At 43.5% G+C, this 23,659-nt stretch overlaps 4 protein-coding genes across 17 annotated transcripts; 2 read left to right on the top strand and 2 right to left on the bottom strand.

Moving 5' to 3' along the window:
* Window positions 1–532: 532 nt before the first annotated feature.
* Window positions 533–8,021, bottom strand: LOC117748001 (membrane-anchored junction protein). Of its 13 annotated transcripts, XM_034557576.1 has the most exons (10): window positions 7,884–8,021; window positions 7,622–7,729; window positions 6,484–6,529; window positions 6,296–6,371; window positions 6,101–6,211; window positions 5,658–5,692; window positions 5,280–5,416; window positions 3,772–3,838; window positions 2,328–2,515; window positions 533–1,226 (listed from the first exon to the last, which is right to left on the bottom strand). In XM_034557576.1, the coding sequence occupies exons 2-10, from the start codon at window positions 7,720–7,722 to the stop codon at window positions 1,187–1,189; spliced, it is 801 nt and encodes a 266-aa protein (XP_034413467.1). In that variant the 5' UTR covers window positions 7,723–7,729; window positions 7,884–8,021; the 3' UTR covers window positions 533–1,186. The 13 variants fall into 13 exon arrangements, 10 of the variants coding, with proteins under 10 accessions (XP_034413467.1, XP_034413464.1, XP_034413465.1 ...); XM_034557573.1 differs by lacking the exon at window positions 7,884–8,021 and having other exon boundaries at window positions 5,280–5,419; window positions 7,622–7,870; XM_034557574.1 differs by lacking the exon at window positions 7,884–8,021 and having other exon boundaries at window positions 3,772–3,835; window positions 5,280–5,419; window positions 7,622–7,870.
* A 114-nt stretch (window positions 8,022–8,135) lies between these two features.
* Window positions 8,136–10,873, top strand: LOC117747964 (glyoxal reductase-like). Its single transcript, XM_034557511.1, has 5 exons — window positions 8,136–8,537; window positions 8,815–8,960; window positions 9,203–9,342; window positions 9,911–10,069; window positions 10,183–10,873. The coding sequence occupies exons 1-5, from the start codon at window positions 8,239–8,241 to the stop codon at window positions 10,360–10,362; spliced, it is 924 nt and encodes a 307-aa protein (XP_034413402.1). The 5' UTR covers window positions 8,136–8,238; the 3' UTR covers window positions 10,363–10,873.
* A 119-nt stretch (window positions 10,874–10,992) lies between these two features.
* LOC117747963 (uncharacterized oxidoreductase YtbE-like) lies at window positions 10,993–14,795 on the top strand. Of its 2 annotated transcripts, none has more exons than XM_034557509.1 (6): window positions 10,993–11,415; window positions 11,835–12,117; window positions 12,429–12,574; window positions 12,707–12,846; window positions 13,387–13,545; window positions 14,009–14,795. In XM_034557509.1, exons 2-6 carry the CDS (start codon window positions 11,867–11,869, stop codon window positions 14,186–14,188), a joined length of 876 nt encoding a protein of 291 aa, XP_034413400.1. In that variant the 5' UTR covers window positions 10,993–11,415; window positions 11,835–11,866; the 3' UTR covers window positions 14,189–14,795. The 2 variants fall into 2 exon arrangements, with proteins under 2 accessions (XP_034413400.1, XP_034413401.1); XM_034557510.1 differs by having other exon boundaries at window positions 10,993–11,420.
* Window positions 14,796–14,850: 55 nt separating this feature from the next.
* On the bottom strand, window positions 14,851–19,767 carry badb (BCL2 associated agonist of cell death b). The gene is made up of 4 exons (XM_034557222.1): window positions 19,588–19,767; window positions 18,639–18,791; window positions 17,807–18,018; window positions 14,851–17,696 (listed from the first exon to the last, which is right to left on the bottom strand). The coding sequence occupies exons 2-4, from the start codon at window positions 18,781–18,783 to the stop codon at window positions 17,559–17,561; spliced, it is 495 nt and encodes a 164-aa protein (XP_034413113.1). The 5' UTR covers window positions 18,784–18,791; window positions 19,588–19,767; the 3' UTR covers window positions 14,851–17,558.
* Window positions 19,768–23,659: the final 3,892 nt, after the last annotated feature.

The raw sequence follows: 23,659 nt of genomic DNA, 5'->3' as shown, positions 1-23,659 counted from the left end.
ATATCATTAATGTGTCCGCTTCCACTTCTGCCCTGTTATTTTAATCTCAGTGTGTATGTGTGTGTGTGTCTGTTATTTCAAGTGGTATATGTGTCCGCATGATTATGTCTGACAGGAGTGTGTGGTCAAGTAGATGTGAGTGTAAGATTATGTGTGTGTTATTTGGGGCTCTATGACAGTCTAAGGAGAGGATTAGGCAACGTTTTCCTGTTTCTAAGACAATGTTTCTGTCCAGTTTGACCCATTTCCCCCCCCCCCCCCCCCCCACACCACACCACACACACACACACACACACTTGCTAATTTAGATTGACAGGTAGAAAGTGGAATTACCACAAGGTGATACTCACTGAAGCTCAAGGTGTGCACTTACGGGTACACACACAGTAGTGGAAATATTAAGAAAGAGACAGTGTTGTCACCTTATTCGACAGTCTGCATACTGAGGAAAGATGGATTAAACAGTTGCCTGCTTTTTGACATTTCACATAAGAAATCCCCCAAAAGGCATTGAAATGGAGGAACCAACATGAACAATAAACAATCTTTTATTATTCTCCATGTGTGGAGATACGTGTAGACAAAGAAAAGGAGCTCTCTCTCAACTGGAAACAAACTTTAAGAAAAGAAATCAAATGCAGATGGGGGTCAAAGATCATGAAAGGAAAGTTAAATGTAGCAGAGTTTAAGACATAAAAGACACACTGTTGTTTAGTTTGTGTTATTTGGAGGGGGCGGGGGGGAGCTCATGAAAGTAAATCCAGAAGAAATAATATCTATGAAGTCACTGATTAGGTGGTGAGAAGAGAACTATGCACACAAAAAGAAAGTTACTGCAGGTTATAGCTCAAAGGTAACAGCAAGGTCTCCATCCATAATGGAACAAAACAATATCACAAAAACAACCAATGGAAACAAATGAACTGACGGTATCAACAAAGAGCTCTATGTAAATAGAGCCTCCAATGATGAGAGAACAACAGGTGACATCTCAGCAAAATGAAAACAATGACACCAGTATAAAAGATGATCAATGGAGGAGGAAGGAAATCAATGAGGAGGTATACGCAATACTATTCTTGACAAAAAACAACAACAAAGATATCCCAAACTTTAACCAAACAAACCCCAGTGAGCTTCCACTACTGGAACCAGTACCACCTCCTGTCTCTCCGCCATGGAACCTTCAGGGGTCTCTGAAGAGCAGGGAGAAGGGGAAGATATGGCTGCAAAGAGCGAGAGAGAGAGAGCGAGAAAGTCAAAAAACAAACATCGACATGCTTGTGATTAATGCAACTGTGGGCTCACCCCACGAGGCTGCTGCAATGTCATTATCACCATAAAGAGAGCACGTTTGTAAGATTGCTCGGCGTGCCGTGCCAACGTGGCGATACTTTTGTCAGTCTTTTATGCGCCTCTGGCATCTCCGCTTGTCTCAACAGACATTTCACGGGGATATTGTAATTTCCGTGCTTATAATAGCTGGATTTCCCCAATCCGTTTGAATCTTTGTCAACTTGTATTCCTTCAGATGAACAGTACCAATCAGCCCTCGCTTCTCCCGTGGGTGCAAAAGTCAATCGGGTCTACAGTGGCATCTTTTGCTTGTGGCATGTGTGACGCCCACCAATGTGTTTGCACAATGTGTTTTGTTTCCATTGACAAACAATATGTTTCAAAGTGAACAGTATATTAGCTAGGTAGATTATACGTTTATAAAGTACTGAAATGCTTTAGTTTTGTATTGACGGTACATTCCACCCTATTTATACCCGCTCTACTTTGCCTTATGCAGGCTTTACGACAGTAGAACGATTTACGAGCAGGTCGCTCGTGGAGGCGCGATGACCAGACGTGAATATGCTTGGTGTCATCTGTGTGTCCTGTAGGTGGGTGAGGAAAGAATGAGAAGTGAATACGTTTATTTTGATGCAGTTACTGTTTTAGCAGCTAGGGAGCTAGGAGATGGATGTCTGTAAATGTATATATAATATATAAGTGTTGGTGTGGATGTCTAGTTTTGATTATCCGGTATGCCGCGCTAGCTAAAATGGCACCGCACCATCACGCCCGTCGAGAGTATTATTGGCTCAGTAAACATTTAATGTGTAATAATGTTATATATGGGAAGATTGTTTAAAATGTGGTTTACAATATGTTTTGCACTTTTGGAAAATAAATGGGATTCTGTGGAGCGAGGCGCAATGACCAGACGTGAATGTGCTTGGTGTCATTTGTGTGTCCTGTTACATCATCTGGCTACTTGGTACCAATCCTGGAACCTGTAACACATGCTGTTGGCGTGTCTGATCTGAAGCCGTACCAACCTGGCCAGTCGCCTCAACATCCCTGGCCTCGCAGGTGTCCCAGAGGCAGAGTCTATCTCCTCCTCGTCACGCTCCTCCTCTCCTATGTGCTGTATTGACCCAGAATGCACTTCACCTGGAGCCCCACTTCCTCGGACTGTGTTAACACTGGATTTCTGCCGGGGTTCGTCGAACCCCTTTGAACCTTTCTGTGGGAGATGATGAGAAGATATTTAAATATTTTATTGCAAATAGAAACGGAATATGATTTTTTTTTTTTAACAGTGCGAGAAATTTAATGAAATTGACCATTCGCTTCCCCCTCCCACCAAATAGATTGTTCTTTTACGCCTTTGCAGCTCTGGATTTCTCCACGTGTTGAAGCGGTGTGCATGGGGCTGTAGTAAGAGCCATAATCCATACAAAAAGAGTTTATGGTCATGTCTTGAGTCCAAGTATAAGGAAAACAATGTTCATCTGCTTTAACCGTAGCAAGTCTTTTCTGCATTATTATACAGCGTTGAGTTAGCATGACTATTATGTATACAGCCAGCGGAAGAATATCTAAGACTCGTTCGCTAGTTGTTATGCCATATTCATACGAATGATCAAAAAACATTAAAGACTCAACTCAACCACTTTATGATGATGTTTGCTGGCCTCTTTTTGACTACTTCTGTGAAGGGAAAGTTTAGCATAGCAACGCTAACTATAAGTCGTGGAGCTACGGTAAGGGCCAATTGGATTCTTCCATTTGCCTCAGTGTCAAAGTGTTTTCATGAGCTTGAACTTTTAATTAATCTACCAAAATGCACATTTGATTACCCAATATTTGCCTTGGTCTTATGACTACACTTCTCTTGAATTTGTTTGTGCCATCAGAACATAATCACCACCTTCATTGTTCGACTCAATCCTTCCCAAAGCGTGCAGACCTGTATTGGCAAAACAAGTAACTCAATAGGCTGACATGATTAGTTTAAATCATTTTTTCCACTTGAAACAAACGAGAGGGGAAAAAGAGTGGACAAGTGTAAAAAAAAAAAACAGGATCAGATGAGATGAAAGGCCTTGGATGAGAAGGGAGCGGAGCGTAATTTTGAGACTTTGCTGCTAATCAATCTGAAGCACATCAGCAGAAACACACACACACTCTCTCTCTCACTCACACACACACACACACAAACAGTGTCTGATGTAATGCTATTATTAACCTTAATCACACTTGTTATCCTACCTGTCTGCGCTAATGCTAGCCTGGGGCTGCAGCACAGACAAAGATGCTCCGAGCTTGTCAGTTTATATATGCGGGAGAGAGGAAACGAAAGGATGTTACGAGGCTGCAAATGGAAGAAGAATTGTTGGAATCAGTTAAATCTAAACTGTGCGCTCAAATGACTGACAAATCAGTTGAGCGGTGATGAGTGAAAAGTGTGAACTGATCCAATAAATGGAATTAAATCACCGTGTCGACATGTCCTCGATCCTCTTGGACCTCTCTCTGTGCATGTGGACAATGCAGAGAACGCCTCCTGAAAGTGGGACACAACCGAGTTTATTCTTACATTAACAGAAAAAAGATTGCCAAAGGAAGGAACTTTTCTTTTTACTTCAATATTATAAAATATAATTGTATGTGTAGGAATAGGGTCTATTGAATTAAGGTATGCCAAACAATGACAACCAATGCTTGAGTGGGAATCTTAGTGTTTTATATTTAATTGGTGAGTGTCATGATTCACAGTGCATGGCCTCCAAAGGCCTTTAATTTCATGTTAGTGAATTAAAATGCTTTTTTTGGAAGCCAACCAACAATGTCTGTTAGATGCAAGTGTGAATGCTCGTCGACTCATTAAAAAAAGAAACACACTCTTTTGTGTTCCCTTTTTTTAAGCAGCTTTAACCCAAAAACAAACCATCTGTTGCTGCAGGGCATCATGTAGACACACACACACACACACACAAGCGTGCGCATGCACGCGCACACACACGCGGACACACACGCGGACACACACGCGGACACGCACACACCATCAGTGATGAAGCAGTGTGTGTAGGAAACCTCTGAAACTGTAATGTGTTCTACACTTGTTTTGTACCTTTCTGAGGACATGTACGTGTAATGGCCAATGTAGTGAATATAATTCAATAATTCAATGAGAATTATTTAATGCAACTTGATTTCCTGTGAACTGATGATGATGATGATGATGATGCAGCTTGGGGCATTGCTGCTCACAGGATGTTTACACAGTTTGTGCATTTGAGTGTGTGTTCCTCAAGTTCAAAACTATGAGACAATTCTGTTTATATAAGCTGGTGTGTGTGCATTTTAAAATCATAATTTTCACTCCACTGATCTGGCTGTCAGTGAGATTGAGGTGGCGCCCGTCGGCCTCCTGTCTGTTGCATAACTGCAAGAATCACTGGAGCGTGTGTGTGTGTGTGTGTGCAACAGTGCAGTTGTCAGAATGGATGTGTTAGTGATAGTAAGAATAAGAAAACTTATTTTCATCTTATAAATATATTATATTGTCACACATTCATTCACTTCGAAAACACAGAATCACAAAGTTAATTCACATATGATCATTTTTGGGACCACAGCATAGGTCACACCTTTACTTTACAGAGATTTTCTAAACAATTAGAGTAACACCTTATAATAACTACGCTATGAAGCATTAGTTAAGTATGAGTAAACACCTAATTCATCATTTATAAAGCATTGTTACACACTTTATAAATGATGGATTCACCATTTGTAAATGAAGTATTAACTAATGCTTCAAAGCGTGCGGTGAATTTAAAGTGTTACCCCAAATGGTAACACTTTATATTAACCGCACACTACGACACATTAGTTAATACTTCATTTACAAATGGTGAACCATGCTTTATAAATGATGAATTAAGTGTTTACTCATATTTAACTAATGCTTCGTAGCCGACTGTAGTAGAGAGAGCGCTCACCGAACCACAGAAACTGTGCTTTCAGCCTCCATGTCCCCATGTAAGTCCTTTAGGATGGCCTCCTCTAGTGGTGAATCTCTTCTACGGCGCTTTGACTGGGGCTCAGACACCGAGGGGAGCTGCTGTGCAACGGCTTTCTGCTAGAAAACATGCAGTGGTACATGATACATGACGCGGAGTTGGACACTGGATCGTTTAATATAAAACCATCTAATATAACAACCCTGTACCTTTGTGAAGTTTTCTAATGTTTAATTCTTTTTGTTACCATCAGAGAGGTGTGGACATGGTAATGTCTGCCACTGCTATCTGGGCTGTTGTTGACTACTCCAGCCTGAATTACTTTTCTTTTATTAGAATAACAGAACAACAACTCACTGGACTCAACTTCTCCGCTGCTTGCTTTGCTCCCTCTGCAAGATAAATACATCAACATGTCTGAATGGCATCTTTTGGATCCGCATTTGTACAATAGCGTGCTGAGATTGTCTGTCCTTTATCACACAGCCTGTGCTCGCTAACAGGAATGCTTACGCTGGACCAAAAACAGACTGAAAACCTGCATGTGCATGCTGCAGCTAACCAAGGAGGGCCTTTATTCTTTTCTGTGAACACTGGCCCCAGATATACGAGGTCAAGGATAAACCTTTGTGGCCACTTCCTCGATTTGTGCCTGTTAGAATCAAACGAGCTGTTGGACTTTTACAGCCTATAAAGCTCAGAGCATTTTGTACTGATAACATGTAATGCAGTGCAGAATGTGTTTTATGAATGCAACCGAGTAAGCCATGAGTTTTTTGCTCACATGTGTTCATCCTCACCATTCTGTGTGTTTTTCTCCAGGTAGAGGATAAGACTAAACGGGTACGCTCTCAGCCTCCCCTCGCCATGTTTGCACATCAACTTTGACGCCCCCTTCCACAGCTTCTTATCTGGCAGTTACAGTTAAGGAAATGCAGTACAGTGCTAGTCAATGAGCATCATCATGGAGGATCAGGAGCTGTGTTCGAGGATACAAGGGAAGACATTGAAGTGGGCACTAGAGAAGGGTTGGAGGCTGTCCAAGTTGCCAAGAACTGTTCTGAGAATGTCCTGACGACGGAGAAGAGAAAGGGAGAGAACAAGTTTCAGAGGATTTAATACAGTGAGTCAACACAACGACCATGAATGCTGACTAAGCACAAGAAACAGTATCTATAATTACCTCTAGTTCCTGATAGAAGCAGATTTCTTCCATAACCTCCTCTCCACTGATGAAATATACATTACACACATTATAATATGTTCACAAAACATGTTGTATCTGAATTGAGGTTGTTATACAATATATAGCAGTTTAAGTTTTGGTAACTTTCTTTTTCAAACACTGTGAAGTTCATCGCAGTATAAGGCCTTTTATAAATCTATTAAGGCTTCAATTGTTGAAGCCCAAATCCTTGAGTGTCAGCACTATTAGGTGTAGTTGAAATGAAATTGGTCTTCTTCGGCTTTAAGAAATTCCAGGATCGGTTGGGGCTCCTATTCTATGTTAACCCTGAATAAAGGCCGGCCCATCCAGTGGGGCTTTAGAACCTCTTTTGTTCTGAGATGAAACAAAGTGTCACAAACGTAGGTAACACACATCAGAACATGTAACAGTAGGCATTATAGAAAATGGGGGGAAAAGATCAATGCTTTCTCGTTTGCCTGAAGCTCAGTCATCTCCCCCGACACCCCAGCTTTAGAGATTACTTTGTGCAGTGCTTTGCGGAATTTAATCTTGAGGAGAAAAAGGAAAGGGAAGCATGGAAGGAGCGGAGTGGGTCTGACATTAATCAATAATACTTCTCTTGCTGGTATTCTGAGCTAGTGCTGTTTTGCTTTGCTTTCAATAAGTATAGGAAGAAAAAGTCTGTAGTTGCTCTAATCCAGAGCCTTTCCTCTGGTCTTAGTATTTTACCATTTCCTCAAGCTACTTTAGCTCTTGAAGGATTTGTACTACAGTTAGGCCAAACGTAAACATGGAATTATTCCATTTCTGGTAATAAACTAATTTCCAGTGATACGTTGAAGAATGCTCATCTTAATTTGGGAGAATAATCACAGATGTGCAACTAAAGCTGCTTGATGAAAATGTACTTCCACTACTAAATCCTATCTCAAGCTGGGTTCTGGGATGGCACCCTATCTATTCTGTCATGGCCTCCTCTTTGTTTCGGCTCCCCTTCAGACTAAGCCTTGGGTTAAACAGCTAGACTGTGCTGTCTTGGGATTTGTCAGCAGTCTTTGTTGTTGTGCTAAACTTCTTGCTCTCAAGTATAAAGACAAGGCTGTGAGGATGATGAGAACAATATTGGTCTTGCCTGAAGCTGCTGCCTCCTCTGATCTTGAACTTGAAGATGAAACTACCAGCTTTGAAGAACCGAGTTTCGGGGAAAGGGAAGGAGAAGGCCTGCAGTGGCATGACTGACCTACAATGTTTAGGGCATCCAAAACACAGAATACACGTCAACATCACTGGACACGTTGAAGTGGTTTAGCTAGGTAGCTAGCACCAGTATGCTACAACTATAAAGGCTCAGACATGTTTGGCTCTCTCACTCTGTCCTAAAAATACCGTAATACCTAGAGGAAATGGCCACCGTGAAATTGGTATGTCTTCCAGTAAGCTAACTTCCCCCTCCGACAGGGCATTAACAGTTAATACCACACTTGTCAATCAAATGTCTGCCTCCGCTCGAGATTCGCTGCACCGGGAGTAAATTCCCGTCTTCCGGTCGCTCGGCCTTCAATGATTAGCTGGCTCTTCTTCCAATCAGCGGCGTCCGAGCAGGTGTCACTATGGTGACGGAGAAAAAAAAACGCCCAAAATATCACATGACTGTCAGCTGACCACGCGAAGCAGGAAGTTGTGGTTGTAAAGACTCCTCAGTGAGAGAGAGAGAGAGAGAGAGAGTGAAGTGTTTGCCTTTTCTAACTCATGACTTGGCTCCGTGAAGAAGAAGTCGCTTATTTGCGCACATTGTGCCTCTCGGATCAGATGTCTTCTACACCTCTTGTCCTCCTGAATACGGGGCTTCAGATGCCCCTCCTGGGTCTAGGGACTTACAAGTTGGTGGGTCCTGAAGACGTGCACCGGGCTGTGGATGCGGCGCTGGTTGCTGGTTATCGGGCCTTTGACAGCGCAGCTGTCTACCGGAATGAAGCTGACCTGGGCCGAGCCTTGAAGGAGCTCCTGCCCAAACACGGCTTAACCAGAGAGGATGTATTCATAACCAGGTGAGGTGTATGAGCTCCATCCACGATGATTGAATGCAATTTTTGAAGTTGCTTAAACTGAAAAAAACTCTCTGGTTTGGGTATCATACGCATGTCTTTTACTATGTTTAGTTTTCAAAATTCCTTGTATGTGTAACATGCTGTACTTGGCAATAAACCGTTTCTGATTCTGATACACATATCTTAGCATTTCCTTCTCAGAGATCTTATGGAGGCACTGAAGCTCAGTTAAGTTTGGCCCTCAAATTCTGAACGACCCCTTTCTTTCTCCCTGCAGTAAGCTGGGCCCCAAGGATCAGGGCGAGAAAGCCATGGAAGGAGCCCTACGCAGCCTGTCTCAGCTGGACTTGGGTTACCTGGACCTCTACCTGATCCACTGGCCTGGCACACAGGGTCTGGATGTGGCTGACCAACGCAACCCAGGTTAAAGAGGCAATGTTTTCCTTCATGTACCAACATATCACTGGATAATAACTGTGTATATACAATTATGGAAACAAAATAATGTTAAATCAATTCAAACCAACTTTTTGCTTTAGCCAGCTGTATCAAATGTTTTATGAATAAATGCTCCGCTTACTAAGAGATCAGATTCAAGCTGTCCTCTCTCTTTCCTCCATCACAACATAGTTTTACTTGAGTTCCTAATTAATATTTCATTCCAGGCCATCGAGCTCAGAGTTGGGCCGCACTGGAGGAGCTGCATGCTCGGGGGAAGCTGAAGGCCATTGGAGTGTCAAACTACACACCAGCACACATGAGAGAACTGATGCAGAGCTGCAAAGTCCATCCTGCAGTGCTACAGGTAGAATGCATGAGAAGTGAAAGGAGAATAGATAACATTTTAATATACATAATGGGACACAAAAGCGGATACAAGCGGCCGAAATGAGCTTCCTCCGTAGGGTGGCCGGGCTCAGTCTTAGAGATAGGGTAAGGAGCTCGGACATCAGGGGGGAGCTTGGAGTCGAGTCGCTGCTCCTTCGTGTCGAAAGGAGTCAGCTGAGGTGGTTCGGGCATCTAGTCAGGATGCCTCCTGGACGCCTCCCATTAGAGGTTTTCCGGGCACGTCCAACTGGTAGGAGGCCCCGGGGAAGACCGAGGACACGCTGGAGGGATTATATCTCCCGGCTGGCCTTGGAACGCCTCGGGATCCCCCAGAATGAGCTGGAAAGTGTTGCGGGTGAGAGGGAGGCCTGGGTCGGCCTGCTGAACTTGCTGCCACCGCGACCCGACCCCGGATAAGCGGGTGATAATGGATGGATGGATGGGACACAAAAGCAAATAAAAAGTGAATATAAAAGTTGAATGCACTTCGTTTTTGAAAGAGCCAATGCAGAAAGTATTTTTTTTTGTCGTTGTTGCTTCTTCAGGTAGAGTTTCACCCCAGGCTGTGCCAGACAGAGCTGAGGAAAGTGTGTGAGGAGTATGGAGTGTGTTTCCAAGCGTACTCCTCCTTAGGGAAAGGAGAGCTGGTCACTGACCCTGTGGTCTTGGAGGTGGCAAAGAACTGTGAACGCACACCTGGACAGGTACACACACACACGCATCTGGATTAACGGCCTTTTTGGGTCATTCTATGACTACTACCTTCTCCGTGTTCAAGACATTAAAAAAAACATTAAGGTCTTTTGTTCCCCCTCAGGTCCTCTTGCGCTGGGCTGTGCAGCAGGGCGTCCCAGTGCTCCCCAAGTCGTCAAATCCAGACCGAATAAAAGACAACGCCAGGCTTTTTGACTTCACACTGAGTGACACAGACATGGACAGACTGTCAGCTTTGGACTGTGGGCAAAAGTATTGTTGGGATCCATCAGAAGTTGCTTGATAAACAACAATTGGAACACGCATTGTCTTCCATGATGCCCTTTTAAATGCTCCTGTCCCTTAGCTCTGACTGGCAGTGATGCTGTGCTGGGAAACCACCACCAGAACAAGTGGGGAATGGAGTTAAGACCGAGAAAGTGCAGTTACTTAACAAATGCACTGGGAGAATGTATTAATTTAGATCAAATGTATGAGATATATCATAGCTCATGCATTATTTTGAACATTGGTGGGTACGTTTTCCTGTTTATTGTGATCCATGTGCCATAAAACACTGAGCCTGTTGAGGCAGTAGATGCATACTGAACACAAACATATTCAATGTGCCAACATTTTTAAGACTACTTCCATATTCTTTTATTCTCACGCTGTTCTTTAATCATACTCTGACAAACACTACTGTGGCTTTTGTGTTGAGTTGATGTATTGCCACATATTTGGGGGGGGGGAGAATATGCAATTTTCAAAGTGTCCTTTTGTACTGGAGAATTACAGAAGATTTACACAAGAGACTCACTGTAAAATCTTTCTTATCATTCATTGAGGACAGAGCATACCAGATGTTTCACAGCTGTAGTGAAAATTCATCTTGCCTTTAAAAATAATAATAATGAACCTGCTTTGAAGAATCGAGTTTCATCGAAATGGCTTATGTATGGTTTGGACAACAAAATCAGAAAATAACCAGATTGATTTACAAAATCGATAAATTGGTGGGTTCAGAGGGCAACAACAATACAGGATATACCTCCATATCAACATAACTGACATTGTTTAGCTAGCTAGTCAGGACAAATATCAGTAGTGTATACTGCCTCATATCAGCTACAGCCGCTATAATTTACATAAACTCATAAATCTCTTCTTCTCTCTCTCTCTCCCCCCCCCCCACACACACACACACCGGTTGCTGTCACATGACTGTCAGTGTACCACGTGTTTGCCGGAAAGCGTATGCCGAGTCGTAAACACGTGTAAAGTGAGAAGAGGTCTCTTATTGTCGGATTTATGCGCCGTGTGGTTCAAAAATAATTCATCCGAAAGTCCCCGCGAGGTGAGGTGAGAATATATGAACCGACAGCGTCACTGTGGCGTTGCTGACGTCAGCGCTTTGCACAGCTAACCGTGCTGATGTCATCTCGGAGTGCCTTTCACCCCGATGCTTATTTATACTCCGGGGTCACGGGTTGTACTCACGCGACACCCCAACGGGTGTGTACGCTGCACGTTTATTGACATCTGACAATGCAACGTTGTCTCACGTGCTACATTACAACGCTGTGCACGTGCTCTGTCACACAACTGGTGGTGAAGGGCAATGGGAGGGCAGTAGAACCCAGTGTAACCTGTCTCCACCCAGTGTAGTGCCCAGTGCTGAAACAACCACCTTATATAGTGTTTATTGTCCACTATATAATTCTCTCTCTCTCTCTTTCTTTCTCTCTCTCTCTCTCTCTCTCTCTCTCCAAACAGGGTACAAAGACAATAAGTTCCTCTCAGATCAGATGTCTTCCCCCGCCTCCAGCATCCCTCTTGTCCTCCTGAATACGGGGCTTCAGATGCCCCTCCTGGGTCTAGGGACTTACAAGTTGGTGGTTCTGGAAGACGTGCACCGGGCTGTGGATGCGGCGCTGGTTGCTGGTTATCGGGCCTTTGACAGCGCAGCTGTCTACCGGAATGAAGCGGAGCTGGGCCGAGCCTTGAAGGAGCTCCTGCCCAAACACGGCTTAACCAGAGAGGATGTATTCATAACCAGGTGAGGTATAGGCCTTCCTAAAGAGCATGTCAGCGGATAAGTGACCTTTTGTTGCATTATAGTGCATAAGGCAGAATCTTTTGTTGCAGCAATTTCATAAACATGCCCGTCATCTTGAATATTTACTATATTCACTATTGATGCTGAGTAAAATGAGGAATGCATGCCTATACTGGCATACTGGCTTTGGTATAATTCCCAGATTATATGCTTTTCTTATCAGAGATCTTCTGGAGGCACTGAAGCTCAGGGAAGTTTGACTCAGAGGCAAAATCTACAATTCTGATGAACCCCTCTCTTTCTCCCTGCAGTAAGCTGGACTCCAGTGATCAGGGCGAGAAAGCCATGGAAGGAGCCCTGCGCAGCCTGTCTCAGCTGGACTTGGGTTACATTGACCTCTACCTGATCCACTGGCCTGGCACACAGGGTCTGGATGTGGCTGACCAACGCAACCCAGGTAAACAGTCCAGTATAGATGTTCCGCTTACTAAGAGATCAGATTCAAGCTGTCCTCTCTCTTTCCTCCATCACAACATAGTTGTACTTGAGTTACACTGATGATGAGTTCCTAATTAATATTTCATTCCAGGTCATCGAGCTCAGAGTTGGGTCGCACTGGAGGAGCTGCATGCCCGGGGGAAGCTGAAGGCCATTGGAGTGTCAAACTACACACCAGCACACATGAGAGAACTGATGCAGAGCTGCAAAGTCCATCCTGCAGTGCTACAGGTAGAATGCATGAGAAGGGAAAGGAGAATAGATAACATTTTAATATACATAATGGGACACAAAAGCGGATACAAGCGGCCGAAATGAGCTTCCTCCGTAGGGTGGCCGGGCTCAGCCTTAAAAGATAGGGTAAGGAGCTCGGACATCAGGGGGGAGCTTGGAGTCGAGTCGCTGCTCCTTCGTGTCGAAAGGAGTCAGCTGAGGTGGTTCGGGCATCTAGTTAGGATGCCTCCTGGACGCCTCCCATTAGAGGTTTTCCGGGCACGTCCAACTGGTAGGAGGCCCCGGGGAAGACCGAGGACACGCTGGAGGGATTATATCTCCCGGCTGGCCTTGGAACGCCTCGGGATCCCCCAGAATGAGCTGGAAAGTGTTGCGGGTGAGAGGGAAGCCTGGATCGGCCTGCTGAACCTGCTGCCACCGCGACCCGACCCCGGATAAGCGGGTGATAATGGATGGATGGATGGGACACAAAAGCAAATAAAAAGTGAATATAAAAGTTGAATGCAGAAAGTATTTTTGTCGTTGTTGCTTCTTCAGGTAGAGTTTCACCCCAGGCTGTGCCAGACAGAGCTGAGGAAAGTGTGTGAGGAGTATGGAGTGTGTTTCCAAGCGTACTCCTCCTTAGGGAAAGGAGAGCTGGTCACTGACCCTGTGGTCTTGGAGGTGGCAAAGAACTGTGAACGCACACCTGGACAGGTACACACACACACACAGACACACACACACACACACACACAGACACACACACACACACACACACACACACACACACACAAACACACAAATCTTGATTGAATATTCCTGATACAGGAGAACATTCGTGCCAACTGCAATTAGACTGTACAATAAATCACCTCTGGCCAGATCCTCCTCAAATTGAACATCAATAACACTTTATATAAACTGTATACACTTTTCAATTTGTTTTTATTATTTAAATTTAACTTAAATGTAATATGCCCTGCTATGTTATATTATATTGTAAATATGCTTGCTGCTGCAACAAAGAAATTTCCCTCGGGATGAATAAAGGGTATCTAATCTAATTATTTTTGGGCCAGCCTTATTGATACATTGTTCAATAAAGTCTTTATTTATTTTGTTCTTATTTCTTAGCACAAACACTTGGAAAACATTGAGTTCTTTTGTTCCCCCTCAGGTCCTCCTGCGCTGGGCTGTGCAGCAGGGCGTCCCAGTGATCCCGAAATCTTCAAATCCAGACCGAATAAAAGACAACGCCAGGCTTTTTGACTTCACACTGAGTGACACAGACATGGACAGACTGTCAGCTTTGGACTGTGGGCGCAAATACTGTCGGGATGCAGCACTGGTGGCTTGATAAACCATTAGTGAAACAATAATAATAATTCTATGGTAGAGCACTCTTTATATAGGACAAGGTGCTTTACAATAAAGGAAGAGAGACATTGAGGAACTTAAAAACAGGGGAAATAACACTGAAAATAAAGCATTATCCCCAGTGAATTTTAAAACTATTCCATAATACTTTCCTCTATTTCCAAGACTTAATCTGAGCAGTTTGAAATAGGTAGGCCTGTAGGGTGCAATAAAAAAAATAGCCAAACCAATGTGTAATCAAAAGTCAAACCAATTTCTCGCACTGGAAAACTGTTTTTTTTGGGCGAATGTATTAAGTATTTAGTTCATGCATGTACTGAGATATGGTACAAGTAAGATTTTAGATAACATTGGCCAGTAAGTTGTGTTGGTTTTGACCCAAATGCCATGAAACACTGATTCATGTCAGGCAGTAAATGTGTTGCTTCCTGACCCCAAAATGATTTTCTGTTAACACATCTATCAATGGGTCTTCATTTTTGGTCAAATCCCACATTTATAGAAATACTATGTTCTTTTGTGTTCTAGCAACATTTCAATTGTCAATGAATTACTCAAAATGTGCAATAAAAGAAATATGGCATTTTCATCGTGTCCGTTTTACTGGTTAGAGTTTTACAGAAAATTACACAAGACACTCACTTTAAAATCACTCTTAAAATTGTTTATTCGGGACAGCATATACCAGAAGTTTTCAAAAGCGGTAGAGAAAATTTACAAAAGTCATAACAAAAAAAGAAAAAGAATAATGAAATATTACAATGCAAATTTCTCCACACACACACAGCTGTAGATTCAAGTAATACCAAGGATGGTTGCAAAACTCCAGGTGCCCTCTGGGGTGTGTTCACTGCCACAAATGTTTATAAACATCACTTCTTTTGAAATAGTTTTTCTGGCATTTGGCCACTATAATTTTTTGTTTTTCCCCCTCGCAGTTGTGACAGCGAACGCACCGCCACGTCATTGTGCTTTTTGTTTTGTTGTTGAGCGCAATAGGTGACAGCGAGCTGTAAAGTTTAAGGCGGTAATTGGGTAAACAGACAAGGCCGGTTATGCGGCTTCACATCACAGGTCACAGCGTGTTCAAGGCAGTTCATGACAATATTAAACTCTTAAATTTCATATTCATATCTGGCCCCAAGCCCTTGACACCATGTACATATTCTCTGCCAGCTGATTCAACTGTGCTGCTTGTGTCAAGTACAGCTACAGATCTTAGTGTAAAACACTATTCCATACAGGGCATAAATACCTAAATACTCATTACTAATTTCCCGGTTAAGTGTGTGTGAGATATATCATATCTTTTTTTCTTCTTAAATGTAACAGCCTAGTCTAACTGTATTAATTGAGTTGGGAGCGTCATACTTATAAAAGGGTCACCAAAATGTTTCAGTGAATACGTCTTACACAGTCAGGGCTGAAAGATACCAAACATGTCGGTGGACTTGGATGAATCTTAAAAAGCGGTGGTGCCATTCAGATTGTCTAGAATCCTCCGATTCAAAAAAATGGTCCGTAGCCAAGTTTAGGAAAAAGGTTATTAAAAAAAAATAGAAAAAAGGATGGAGAAAAGTTTGAAAAGACAATACAAATGTAGCCCCCTTAGCCTGCACACCCGAGCACTTCACAACTCAACCCTACAAGTCGAGAGGAAGAGAGCAAGACACAAGTAGAACAAACCTATTACCATGTTCAATAATCACATATCCATAAACAAGTCACAAACAGCCTCATCAGATTTACCAAGCCGTGTAGAAGTGCAGATCGCGGTTTATAATCATTAAAAAAGGAATAATAGTCAGGCCCACAAATGCCATATTGTGTGTAGTATGTGCAGAGTAGTCCTCAAAAGCCTCAGATCAGCACTCCTACGGCTTGATAGATTGAGATCCCATTGTATTCACATCCCAATGCAGATCAGAGAGAACAACCTGCATTTAAATCGTTCTAAAAAGCCAACCGGACTGGCAACTGATTCGACAAACTCCACAAATAGTTTGGAAAAGCCAAGTGTACATCTCCTCCATCCGTGCTTCAGTGTGACTTCAGACTCTTTAAATCCATTTTCTTTATACACTGGGTACTGAATAAACAGGTACTGAATTAAAGCAGTTAGCTCATCCCACCCACATCTTTAAATATGCACATAACATGTATCACAACAGCTGGATTGTACACTGCCTATTGCTAGGTTGGCCAAACTTATTAAAGAGAACGGTCTCCTTCTAAAATAGGAACTTGTCAAGTAAGTTTCTGGCTAAACCACGTCGCTCATATCCCCCCCAGCTCCTGGAATTTGATAAAATATTTACAACATATTTACACATAAAAGTTTCAAAGTTTTTTTTTTTTTTCTTTGCTCAGCCAAGGCTTTAAAAAGATAGATTCATATCGGTTTGTGCTTTTCATATGTATGTTTAATGTCATTTTTATCCAGATATAATCTAACCCTGAAGTTTTACAAAAGATAGTTTTCATCATTAGAGATTGTCCTTGTACAAGATTGTTCTTCTTTTGATAAATTTGAGATATAAAGCAGTTAATGATAGTCAAGTACAGCCGTTTTAAAATTGTACTGGCTAGCAGGTAGTAGAACAGAAAGTTGGATAGTGCCCCCCCCCCCTCTCCCCTGAGTTGAATACTTTAAAAATCCTTCCCTTTATACTCTTTTCCTGTGTTGCCTGCTGGTTGTTTTGGCACACGGTTGCAGTGGTCTCCATTAGCTCGGATTTAAGCAAAAACATGTGGAGCAAAGCAAAACAAGAATCAGTAACACATCGCCGTTGCCGATTTCCTCGAGACAACGACGACGGCGAAGGAAGGAAATTCTAACAGCGTTCAAGGTGGCCGCTAAAAGTCCGGCGTTTTGATTTCAGTGCATGCGTCGCTCCATCTACAGTACATCGCATAGTGTCGATGGGAGGGACAACTGAAGTGGGAAGTGGTCACCGCTCAAATCCACTTATATCTTTTCGTTGCGTTCGAGAGATCCTCTCTCGGCCCATCATGGTATCCACTCTTTGGGGTTCAGACAGCCAACAGTCTATGCATTTCACAGTGGGCTGTTACCATCACAACCAACAACCAAGTTTATTTTATTGTAGTTACCAGCGACGTATAAAAATGGCACGTAGCCATGCCTTTCGTGTTTTGGATTTTTTTCCTCTTTTTGTAGTCACCAACCTTCCATCCGTCCGTTCTCTATGCAGGTCGTTTTTGTTCTCGTCACAATTGTTGTCTTGGCTCCCCCGCTGCTTTCCTCTCATTCCCGGCGATTCCTCCAAAACCCTGCGTCACTCTTATCCCCTCCCCACCACCCCCCACCACCACCACCCTCCCGGTGCCTATTCAGTGCGGTGAGTGTGGTTTTCATGGTGGTTGTTCTCTCCCTCTATCTCCTGGTGACTAAAGAGGTAGCTCCACCAGCTTTTAGAGTGGTGCATCTGTTTGGCCGTCCCGGCACTCTTCACCCTCCTCATTTCCTGCGTGGGATAGAGACGCGGTATTAAGTTAGAAATAGACTCTATTGGTTTTAGTCAGAAAAACAAAAAAACGTAGACCGTCCTTCCATCCTCTGACCCCTCGTTCTCACCCCTTTGTCGAGCAGGATGTCGAACTCGTCGCTCATCCTTCGGAGCTGCCGGCCGTATTTCTTTGCTGCCCACAAAGCGGGGGGAGCCGACTTGGACCGTACTCTGAACGGAGCTCCGTCGGTGGGCGTACCGGCCTCGTCGGTCCAGAGCTCCTCGTCTCTGGAGACGGTGGAAGCGTGGGACTCTGAGTTCAGCCTGATTCGACCGGTCGCTAAGGGAGACAAAAGATGAGAGGGGTTCGTAATGCCTCACAGGAGCGGGAACAGATCAACATACGGGGGAGCAATAAGGAAATAACATAACAACCGAGGTATATTCATCACCGTGTTCAAATGTGTCAAACTAGGAGGGGTAAAATAAAAATAACTTCTCCCTTCCCTCCTTTGAATAGAGTTCGACCTATTCTACATTATAATGTCTTCAAAATTAGGCCAAAGAGACAAGAGACAAAGCCAAGAAATGGAAGTACACAATAGGAGGATAAACAGACAGTGATGTTGTGATGAGTGGTTTGATGCACCGACATCAAATATATTTTTTTCTCCCTTTCTTTGCTCAAGAACAGGATCGGCATTGCAGCAGCTGTTGCAGAAAAGTAGATTGGAACAGATCACTTTATTGCTTTCTTTTACTACAATAACTGCAACAATCATAAATAAGCAGAAGAGCAGTCGTGGGTTTAGGTTTGAACTACACATTACTGCCCTGGTGAATTTCACCATACGGTTGTGGTATGCTGACAAAATGTCCTGCTCTGTGTGCGTGTGTTTTTTTTTTTTTTTTGAATTCCTAGTTTTAAAAAGCTCCACCTTTTTTTTTTTTTATTCCTACCTGGCAATCTGAGCTGAGGTAGGGTGAGGGAGTGGCGTTGACGAAGCTGCTGCTCTACCATAGAGGATAATTGGTTATTTTCTCCTTCCTCTACCTCCTCCGATGGCTCTGACTCACTGTCAGAAATAGTGAAGTGTGCAGCCATCAGGACATCTGAAGAAGTGAGATTCAGGAACAATTAGAAACAGGGATGCATTCAAACAAAAAGAGTTATGTATATTGCATAACAATGCATATGAGTAGACCAGTCAACTGTTGTTTTTTTGTACTTAAATCGACTAAGATTTATTTAGTCAATCAGTAATTTGTTCTGCTTTATTTCATGCTGAAGGACTTATCTCCAAGAATATATGAATACGATGTTATTAAGACCACAGCTGGCTAATGTTCGTGTTGCCCTGAACTTGACCCGTCTGATAACTGGAATCACATCTCCGTATTGCTCTAAAATGACTAAAAACAACATTCATCCCTATTATAATAAAGATTACAAAAGAGCAAAGTACAAAGACAGCTCTTTGTACAGCTCCCATTTTACTGTCAAGCAGCACATTGGCTAATTATTCAGGACTCATAAAATGGCATCATAACCCATTGTACCACTGATGCTGCTGCCCGGTCTAACACACCCAGCAGCCTATCTGTCCGCTCCGCCGTCCCCGGTACGAGCCCGGTCCAAAGGTATTACCGGCACGACAACCCGGGAGATAACCGACTGCTTTCGACAACGCGGAGCCACATTTTAACGCCTATACCGACTCGCTGTTCCACGGTTTATTAAAACAAGCCGTTCCACCTTCTTCCCCCGAGGGGTCCACGCGCTGACTCGCTTGTTTTGTTGTTGTTGACTGAAGAGGACAAAAGAAACTTCCTTCAGGGCGGAAGCCGCTGAGAGGCTAAATGAGCTAAAGCGGTGTGTAGAAACAGAAGCACGGACATGTTTCCTTACCCGAAGTCTTTGTAGCTAGAGCCCGAACAGTGCGAGTGTATCCTTAGTCGGCCTCATGTGGCCCGCAGCTGTTGTTTTTGTTATCGGCGTCTTGTCCTTTTTCCCCCCCGTACAATACCGTCTCGCTCCTCGCTCACCCAATGGCCGGGCGTCACTGCACCGCCGCGGCGCGCTGACGTCACTGTTGCGAGCTAGGACTGGGCTGGGGCTTTGTTTGTGCTCCCGGTTTACCGGAGCGCTCGGTGTAGAGGCGCACCGGGATTTCACCTGGACGTTATTATTTATATATCCACCTATGTTCACACGTGTCAGTGTTGGTATTCAGATCCGAGACTTAAATAAAAGTAACAATACACGACCATTTTTGTAATAGGCTACTCTATTACAAATACAAGTAATTACTTAGACTTAATATGTAACACAAGCGGTATATCATTTATTGTATCATTGCAATGTAATTACTGATGTATGAATATGTAAACAACATGTTGATGATAGCTGGTCGAGGTGGAGCTAATATTACCTACTTAGTATATACTGTACTGCAAATGAGCTGTAGCTACAATCTGGTACAGTGCATCAAATGGTGACGTTTATGTTTTAACTGTACATGGTCCCTTTTAAATAAAGATAAGAATAAAAAAAGATACAGTTAGTACAACATTTGCCTATTAAATATAGTGAAGTAGAACGTAGCATACAATGGAAATACTCAAGTAGACTATAAGTATCTCTTGAGTTGTAATTGTACTGTAATTGTGTGTGATCATATTACAAAGCCTTTCCTCAACAGATTGAGTTAAAGCCTACTTGACCTCAGAAAGCGAAGTTGACAAAACACTTTAATGGACTTTTATATGGACCAACAGACATGTGTGCCTTCCTTGGGACTCTCATTTGCTTTCTCTCTGATAAGGAGACAGACATCATAAAGAAGTGAGGCTAAAGGTGAAAGGAAAAAGACAGGTAGGGCAGAACCCATGTTACACAACAGTTATGTGAGATTTGCTTTCGTCAGATGTTGAGGATGATAAGGAGAGGGTGAGGCAAGAGCCAGTACATGCAAGTGTGACGCAGATTGTACTGCCTCATACTGAACATGACAACAATAATCATCCTCTAAAGTAATTTTAATCGATCTATATTTGTAGTAGGACGTATTAGGCATAAACTAAACTGATAGCAGAGAGGTGGAAGGTCATCCCGTTGCATCTGGTGTTCTTTCCCCCTCTCTTCAGGAGAAGAACCTGATCAGCTTGTTGTCATAACCTGAATGAGCAGCAGGTGGCGACGCAAGCCTACAAACTGATCTTTTCTCAAGCTCACCGATCTGTCTTCTTCTATCGTGACACTGCTTCATCTCCTATCACAGGTCATGTGGTTTCCTGCGAGAAAGAAAAACACCACATATGCTCGTGCTACATTTCCCCTGATTGGTGTAATAACATCTTTTGCAACATGTGGGAAATGTTTCATGAGTGGGAAATACAGTTTTCTCATTTCCTGAAAAGCTGGCACTGCAGAAGTAATGCTTTTGACAGTGCTGCTTATGTGAAAAACAAGCCCTCCGTCTCCTAAGGTTTGAACAAAAACCGTCACAATGGTGTGGCACTGTGCCCTCTGGCACTTTCCTCACATCAACGCAGAAGAGTCAACCATGTAATTATCTCCCATTTATATCTGCTTCCTCTATTCCTCCTCTCCTCCTCGACATCATTCCTCTCACTCCCCTCTCATGCATTCGGAGCCTCTTGTGAGATTAGGAACTAAATGAGTCTATTTTGCAAAGTCAGTAAGTGACACTTGAGTAGGAGGAGTAAACTATCTCTGTGGAAACTGTGACGGGATCCGAGGGGATGTGATGCATCTTCTTCTAATTCAGTGTATCCAAATAGAACTAATGTGAGTTTCTAAGCTTCGACAAACAGGCGAGAGTCCGCACAGTCAGCTTTCTGGGCGAGGATAGAGCAGCTCCAGAAAATGGCTGTTGAGACTCGCCTCTTTTGAACTCTATTTTTGGAGGGATTATAGAAATAATACATGGGAGTTCTTTCTTTGGTTGGACTCGGGAGGGCCATTTGAGGACCATATAATTATTATCCATTTTAATCTGTATGTGCCGTGTGTGTGTGTGTGTGTGTGTGTGTGAGCAAAGCCATGTGCACACTTACGTTTGTAGCATTTTAACGCCATAAAGCTGCCATCCATAAGAGTGTGTGAGTGAGAAAGACTGTTCTTACACAGTTTCTCTCACAAGCAGGATCCTTTTTAACACACATACCCGGAAAGAGTGCGTGTGTGTGTGTGTCTGTGTGTGTTTGTGTTTAAGTCTGCTGGATTTCAGTGTAATCTGAACGAGCCATACAATTAGCATCCATTTATATCTTGGTGTACCAACCTCGCCCTGCCTCCCTGCCCCTCATCTGGCGGTTATTTTGAGAAACGGAGGCGTGTGCACTCCCACACTGTCTCTAAACCACCACTCAGTGTGTGTGTGTGTGTGTGTGTGTGTGGCAGTTTGAGAGCAAACGCAGCAGCGCTTCCAAGCGGCTCGCAAAACAGGCCTTCAAATGTATTGCATTTAATGACACTGGCTGCCTGCCTCTCTGTCTGTCTGCCTGTCTGTCTGTCTGTCTGCCTGTCTGCCTGTCTGTCTGTCTGCCTGCCTGGCTGCCTGCATGGTTGTCTGTCTGTCTGCCTGCCTGCCTGCCTGTCTTTCTGTCTGTCTGCCTGCATGTCTGCCTGCCTGCCTGCCTGTCTCCCGCTGCTGCTTCAATCACTGTCCTTTTAAGCATGCTCCCCTCTCGGCAGGCCTCAGTTCAGTCTATGTTGGAGCCGAGCAAGATGCAGAGCAGGTTTTGAATTATCTGAAGTGGGAGATCTTGGAGAGAAGAAAAGAAAGATGGTAAAAAAAAGGGTAATTTACAATTCCTAAAAAAAGATGAGAAGCAGACCCCAAACACAGACAGTGTGTGCCAGACATGGAGGGAGGAAAGTAACTGCAAGAGCAACAGATGAAGGATCACAAGGAAGGACAGACCAAGACATGAGAGAGGTGTCTGAGAGTGCGGAGAGGGAATTAAGGTTATAGGAGAGCAGAAGTGGTGGCAGTAAATGTGAGAGTTTTGGAAGCCTACTATAGAATAAAGAAGAGTGTAATAGACACAAATTAAAGGAATGGCACATGTGTAAGAGACAGGAACAGGGAAAGAGCAATCTTAACCTACATCAGAGTGAAGGCTCCCCTCCGGCCCACTCATTCACCTCGAGCCCTTTCGTGGTTTCTGTCAGAACATGCTCATTATCTCCGGGCCGCTCCCTCGCTGTATAACTAAGTCACTCTGTGATCACAGGACCGACATATGGCAGCTTTCTAGTTCCACCCTGGTGCAGCTTGCCGCCTTGTCTCCCGGCTCTTCTTAAACTAAAGTTTGGGACTGGAAATGGGTTGCAGACTTTGTCCCCAGTGGATAAAAAAAAAGAAAAGAAAAAAGGCTGAGCTCAACGAGACATTTGATCGAGGACTGCCGTGGAAATATTTCTCCTCTTTCGACGAGTGAGAAATCCGTCATCGGGTTGAGGAAACGTTCCGTTCCCAAGTGCAAACTGAGATGTGTTAAGAAGCTCTCGTCTCTTGGATATCTCCAAATGTTAAAGAAATAGTTTGGCAGTTTTGTGAAATGTGCTGTTGGCCAATATCACGCCTGTCTCACTGTCTGGGTGCTAGATATGAAGCTACTGTTAGCGGCGGTTAGCCTAGCTTAGCATAAAGACGGGAAACGGCTTGATCTATCCTAGGCGTTACAGGGAAGTCACTGCTAGTTTGCCTCATAACCACCTGCACAACCATAATGTTGGTGTTTTTGCATTTCAATCTTGAGAGTGGTCTCAAACTACTGACAAGAGGACGAGTACGCATGCTTCCCAAATTGTTAAACCACAGACACATGTAACATTATAAAGTTGAAAGTACACTCTTCCCCACAAGAAGCAACCGAAGGCCTATATTTGAAATAGTCTGTCTTCCAAGTCCTGGCTTGGCTGAAGGTTAAAGACTGTAATTAACATCTGC

Source organism: Cyclopterus lumpus, chromosome 18 (genome assembly GCF_009769545.1).
Source record: "Cyclopterus lumpus isolate fCycLum1 chromosome 18, fCycLum1.pri, whole genome shotgun sequence".
NCBI lineage: Eukaryota > Metazoa > Chordata > Actinopteri > Perciformes > Cyclopteridae > Cyclopterus > Cyclopterus lumpus.
The sequence above is the reverse complement of the archived record's forward strand: the minus strand, read 5'-3'. Positions and strand labels throughout refer to the sequence as shown.